This window comes from Entelurus aequoreus, linkage group LG03 (assembly GCF_033978785.1).
Source record: "Entelurus aequoreus isolate RoL-2023_Sb linkage group LG03, RoL_Eaeq_v1.1, whole genome shotgun sequence".
Classification (NCBI taxonomy): domain Eukaryota; kingdom Metazoa; phylum Chordata; class Actinopteri; order Syngnathiformes; family Syngnathidae; genus Entelurus; species Entelurus aequoreus.
The window spans coordinates 62,732,092-62,738,772 of NC_084733.1; the positions used below are offsets into that span (position 1 = coordinate 62,732,092).

The 6,681-nt window shown below is 41.3% G+C and overlaps 1 protein-coding gene across 1 annotated transcript; it reads left to right on the forward strand.

Annotated features, from left to right (window-relative positions):
• The first annotated feature begins 2,283 nt into the window (after window positions 1-2,283).
• foxi2 (forkhead box I2) lies at window positions 2,284-6,344 on the forward strand. Its single transcript, XM_062040601.1, has 2 exons — window positions 2,284-2,973; window positions 5,108-6,344. Exons 1-2 carry the CDS (start codon window positions 2,301-2,303, stop codon window positions 5,632-5,634), a joined length of 1,200 nt encoding a protein of 399 aa, XP_061896585.1. The 5' UTR covers window positions 2,284-2,300; the 3' UTR covers window positions 5,635-6,344.
• Window positions 6,345-6,681: the final 337 nt, after the last annotated feature.

Below are 6,681 nucleotides of genomic sequence, written 5' to 3' on the forward strand. Positions count from 1 at the left end.
CTAGTCCATTGGACGTGCTCCTAATGATCGAGTCCACCAATGTTACTTAATTTATTGAGGTAGGAAGTCTTAGGAACAGTCTCTGTACAGTATCCATAAGTTTTTGTCTTTCGTACGATCCATTTCATTACAATGCATTGCTCTCTCTCACAACACCGCTGGTCAAGTACAGCCAGGTAAACAAAAGCTTTGGCCAGCAACAATGGCTACCCGACCCCACAATGCATTGCAAAATGACGTGCCCTTCAGGGTCCTATATATAAGGCATTGTTTGACTCTACTCACGTTCCTTTGTTGAACAGTCAAAGGTCGGTCATCTGGAAGATTTCACGACTATTTGTTAAAACAGGTCACAGGAAAATGATACAGCGTTAGTCTCACTCCCGCAAAAAACATTGTTGATTGCATACGTAAACACCACGAGCGGGTGTCTCCCCTCAAATTACGAATTCTTCACTCTCTTTATAGCAAAAGAGCAGATAAGTCCAATGGGCCGTTGAGTCCATGGTCAAAGAGCGTTTACGAAGGCTGGGGCCAGTCCAAGGCAAAGAAGTGATAAAGAGGGAGATGCCTGACTTATTCCATTCATCCATTTGGAGTCATAACTCTTTCAGTCGTGCGGAAGTGACTGGACGTATCAAAACATGCATCAATCTTCCCAAAACAGCAGATAGTAGTCAGGCAGGCCAAAATAAGTTGAAGACAAATGTGTGGATTGTAATATTGTGTTCAGTATCTGCCTCTCGTGGGTATTTTATTTAGCTTATTATGACATTTTGAATATGTTTTATTATTTTTTGGGGGGAAACCTTTACCATATATGAACATACTGTATCTGCTATGACGTCACAAATTGGACAAATTCCGTACAGCTTGTTTGGAGGAAGTATGAAAGAAGGCACCACCATGCTTCACTGTAGGGATGATATGGGCCTGGTTTCCTTCAAATATGATGCCTGGCTTTCACGACAAAGACCTCAATCTTTGTCTCATCAGACCAGAGAATTTTGTTTCTCATGGTCTAACAGAGGTGCATTTTGGCAAATTTTTGACTAAGAAATGGCTTCCGTCTGGCCCTCTCTGCCATATAGGCCTGATTGGTGGATTGTCCTTCTGGAAGGTTCTCCTCTCTCCACAGAGGAATGCTGTAGCTCTGACAGAGTGATCATGGGGTTCACACTTATCTTTGGGTGAAAGTGAGACTTGAGGCTGTAATTGCTGCCAAAGATGCATCAACAAAGTACTAAGCAAAGGGTCAGAATACATGTACATGTCGTTTAAAAAAATGTGTTTGTTTTAATAAAATTGCAAAAAAAAAAAAAAATCACATTGCCATTATGGGGTATTGTGTGTAGAATTTTGAGGACAAAAATGGTCCATTTTGGAATAAGGCTGTAACATAAAAAAATGTGTTGGGGAAAAAATGAAGCGCTGTGAAAACTTTCCAGATGCATTGTAAATATTATAATAATAAATATCCAACTTAATTGTATCATTTATCAGTATTGATGATGTTCTTGTTTCAGATTGGCAAGAACATTCACAAATGTTGACTTATTTAAAAGTGAAGCTGGGTTACAGTATTTCATTTAAAAAATGGAAATAAGAGCTGTTAAATTGTTGTTTAATATCATGTAACCTACAGATGGTGGATGCTTTTAAAAAGTACTTAAGACTCTCATTTTTAGAAGAGCTCTTTTTTATCTGTAAATTATGTGTGATGTTTTGATCCAATTGTTCTCTCTTTAATTTGTTTTTGTCTAGCACTTTTAGATTTGATGTCAAATGAAAAGTGCATTATAAATTAAAGTTATTATTATTATTATGTATTTAAACAAACAGTACATCTTATGCTACATTAAAAGCACCATGCTGACTAGAATAAATGTAGAGGATTTAGTAAAAATAATAGTAATATTTGGATGAATTCCGCTACTACTGATACTAATCATTTATCTCACGCACTTTTAAAAAAAAACGCATCTTAAGAGTTCGAATGCTAATTAAAATGTGTATTATAGCACTTTGCTAATGCTGGAATACTGCATGCATGCAAATATACAGCAGTAATTGTTGATGTACAATAAAACATTAATACACGCTAATAAAGCTGCGTGAGGTGACCCGGACTGTTCAGTTTGTGCTAGGCCGCGCCCCCCTCGCGTCCTGATTGGCCGCCGCGGAGCGCGAGGAGCGTGAAGGCAATTAAAAAGTCCCGCATGCCGGCTGACACTTGTTGAGAGAGAGAACACCTCCAGCGTCTCACTGCACCTCCTTCTGGGGGGTTCCCGCCGGGAGTGATGATCGACCCCGAGTCCCATCGCCAGCAGAACCACCAGAACCAGCTCCATCACAGCTCCCCAAACGTCGGCTCCCTCCCGCCTAAAGGCGCCCAGCAGGCCCCGGACATGGCGGCGGCGTACTGCGACAGTCTCAGCGGCATGTACCACCATCACCACCACCACCACCATCACCACCAGCAGCAGCAGCAGCAGCAGCAGCAGCAGCAGCAGCAGACCCTGCAGACCTCCACCCACCGGGCAGCCGGCTTCGGCCTCGGGGAGTACGCGTCCCCGTCTAGTCCTTACCTGTGGGGCGTCAACCCCGCCTCGTCTTACCTGCACGCCGGCAGTCCCGCCGCGCCCTTCGCTCCGCCCTCGTACGGCGCGCAGCGGCAGTTCCTGGCCGCCGGCTCATCCGCCTTCGGCGGCCCGGAGCTGGGCTGGCTGTCGGTGGCGAGCCAGGAGGAGCTGCTCAAGCTGGTCCGGCCTCCGTACTCGTACTCGGCGCTCATCGCCATGGCCATCCAGAACGCGCAGGACAAGAAGCTGACCCTGAGTCAGATCTACCAGTACGTGGCGGACAACTTCCCCTTCTACAAGAAGAGCAAAGCCGGCTGGCAGAACTCCATCCGGCACAACCTGTCACTCAACGACTGCTTCAAGAAGGTTCCCCGGGACGAGGACGACCCTGGTACGTGAACGCAACATCAGGCTGCTCGTGCATGTGGCGCTCACCGGACTGTGTCTACTTCAAGGAACTAAAATAAAACAAACCACTTCGATGATTAAACAGTAAAATAATAACAACACTCAATCAAAACATCTAAAATGTTTAATCGATATATATATATATATATATATATATATATATATATATATATATATATATATATATATATATATATATATATATATATATATAAGTAAAGCTGCTACTTTAATATTAAACTTGATTAAAATGGAATTAAACGTTATTGTGCCTTTAATATGTAAAAAAAAACTAAACAAAAACAAAAAACAGTATTTTCCACTTTAAAATATGGACGTCAACTCCATTGTTTAGCACAAAGCACACAAAACAATAATTAGCAAGAAGCAGAGAAAGCAACACAGGCATTATAACTCAAATGTAATAAACATATATAATTTGTGTTAGTTGACAAGTCAAAAGCAAAATGTAAAAATGCTATCAGTGTGTGAATGTGTGTGGAATGGGTAAATGTGGAAATACTGTCAAGGCGCTTTGAGTACCTTGAAGGTAGAAAAGCGCTATACAAGTACAACTCATTTATTTATTTAAAATGTTTTCCAATCAAAATATAAATAATATAAATAATGATAAATGGGTTGTACTTGTATAGCGCTTTTCTACCTTCAAGGTACTCAAAGCGCTTTGACAGTATTTCCACATTCACCCATTCACACACACATTCACACACTGATGGCAGGAGCTGCCATGCAAGGCGCTAACCAGCAGCCATCAGGAGCAAGGGTGGAGTGTCTTGCCCAAGGACACAACGGTGGTGACTAGGATGGTAGAAGGTGGGGATTGAACCCCAGTAACCAGCAACCCTCCGATTGCTGACACGGCCACTCTACCAACTTCGCCACACCGTCCTTTTATATACGTGACTTAAAAGTTGTATTTTTCTATAATGCATCATAAATATGATGTATTTATGTTGACTTATCACACTGTTTAATTTAATTAATTTGCAGTGACCGTTATGAAAAGGTAAATATTAATGTAATTTCATCAATGATTTCATTAGAGGTGCAAAAATGAATCCATTAATTTGATTGGGAATAAGCTTTGATTTATATCATGTTGCTTCGATTAATCGTTTAATAAGTGTTACTAATAAAAATGTATCATATCCAACCAGGAACGGTAAATTTGTGGACGTATTTTACAGTGGCCCATGGTGTGTGGGATATGTAGTTTTTATTTATATTAACGCACCCATGTTAAAAGTGCAATTTACATTTTGATGATATGCCTTTATTAGAAAAATAGAATTAAGTTTACCGCAAGCAGAACATGTTTTGTTTATTTCAATTAGAGATGTAATGATGATAATGATAACCGCAGTAAAACTCCCGGCGGTTAGTATTGCTGTATTAAATTAAAATGACTTAAAAACCGTGATTGACAACCACACTTCAGTAGACTTATGGAGCGACTAGCGTTAGCTTGCAAAAACAGGAGGCATTAATCTTTCCCCAACAAGAGAAGTCAAACATCAATATAAACGTATGTAATCGCATTAGTCCCCGAACAACTAAGATACTCACAATGAACATAAAAACTGTGATCGATCGGTACTCTCGACAGTGTCGAGTTCAAACAGAAGGAAGCGTCTTCAACAGAAAGTTAGCTCTTGTGACGTCACACAAACTGGAAATCAAGTAAAGACGCAACGCCCAATTTGCATTATTAAAAACTAAAATTCAAAACATTTACAAATTAAAACGAAAAAAAGATAATTATATACAAACACACTGCAAAAAAGAGCTGTCCAAATATACAAATAATAAGACTAGAATTTAGGAAAGGATAGTAAAAACTAGTGAAAGTAAGATCGCTGCATGGACAGATAATGAGACATCCTACATTAAGATTTGTATGGCTAGAAATTACCTTGACTTTAAGGGTAGAAATAAGTATTTTATTCTGAAAACAAGTATACATTATAATTGTTTTTATCAATTAAGGATCGTTACGAATAAGAATCGCGATTTATTCGAAAAACAGACTATTTGACGTTGTCAATGAAACGTCCATCTTGTCAAATATTACCATCATGATTTCTATAATGCTTCAGGAAAAGGAAACTATTGGACGCTGGACCCCAACTGTGAGAAGATGTTTGACAACGGAAACTTCCGCCGAAAGAGGAAGAGGAGGTCTGATGCCAGCGGGTCCGCAGGGGTCACCAAGGTGGAGGACGGCGGCTTGGCGATGGGCTCCACGCCCAAGCCCGCTGACAGCCCCCCGCCGCTGGGGCCGCCCTCGCCGGACACGGAGGCCCTGGGCGAGAACCTGAAGACGCCGTCGCCGTGTTTCAACAGCTTTTACAGCAGCATGTCCTCGCTGGGCTCAGGGGGCCCAAACCGGCAGGGGCCCCTGGGACTGCTCAACGAGTTGTCCAACAGGAACATTACGGCCCTGGGCGGCGCCTACCACGGCGGCACGGGGCCGCCCGAGCATCCCGGCGACGGCCTGCATTTCAACCGGGGAGTTTACTACAACACCTTTGCAGGGGGGCAGGGCGGACAGTTGGGCGGCCATTTGTACAACAGCTTCAGCGTCAACAGCCTCATTTACCCCCGCGACGGCTCCGAGCTATAGTGGTCAGCGAGGTCGCCTGTTCCCTGGACACTTCATTAGGCACACCGGCACCAATCACAACGATGTTGTTTCAGCGATATGTTTGTTGTTCATGTTTGTCACATGTTGGTGGCCTTATTGAGTGAAAATATTCCAAACAGTAATAATAACAAAAATGTTGTTCAGCGAACACTGTCTTGCGCTGGTGAAGGTGTCCCTAATGAAGTGTCCAGAAAGTGTTTGAGCTTTATTACTTAGTGACCACGCCAACCAGCACTTATCTCGTTCATATATTATGTTGTTGTTGTTGTTTTTTTACTCACAGTTTCCTTTTCAAACCCGTGTTGTCTCCTTGACAGCAGTAGATATATACTTTCAGTATCTTACCAAATGTTTTAATGGCATGTGTTGCTTTGTGGCGGCCAAAACAAAACGAAACGACAAGTTCAAACCTGCCAAAGTTGCCTTTTTTTGAAGGAAGGGGGGTGCCTCACGTTACCTCACAAAGAAGTCACCTGTCAGATTCTCGTGCAGTAAACACAACTTGACTGAAAGGACAGCACTGCGCCTCATTCTAATATTCATAAATACACCCATTGTATTGTTGTAAACTACAGGTGTGAAATATTTTTGCTATTTATGCTGGCAGGCATTTTTTTCAAATCTTGTCTGAACGTATGTTGATTAATGACGTCCTGGGTTATACACTCTGTCTGTGTGTGTGTGTGTGTGTGTGTGTGTGTGTGTGTGTTTGTATATATATATATATATATATATATATATATATATATATATATATATATATATATATATATATATATATATATATATATATATATATACACTACCGTTCAAAAGTTTGGGGTCACATTGAAATGTCCTTATTTTTGAAGGAAAAGCACTGTACTTTTCATTGAAGATAACTATAAACTAGTCTTAACTTTAAAGAAATACACTCTATACATTGCTAATGTGGTAAATAGCTGCAAATGTCTGGTTTTTGGTGCAATATCTACACAGGTGTATAGAGGCCCATTTCCAGCAACTATCACTCCAGTGTTCTAATGG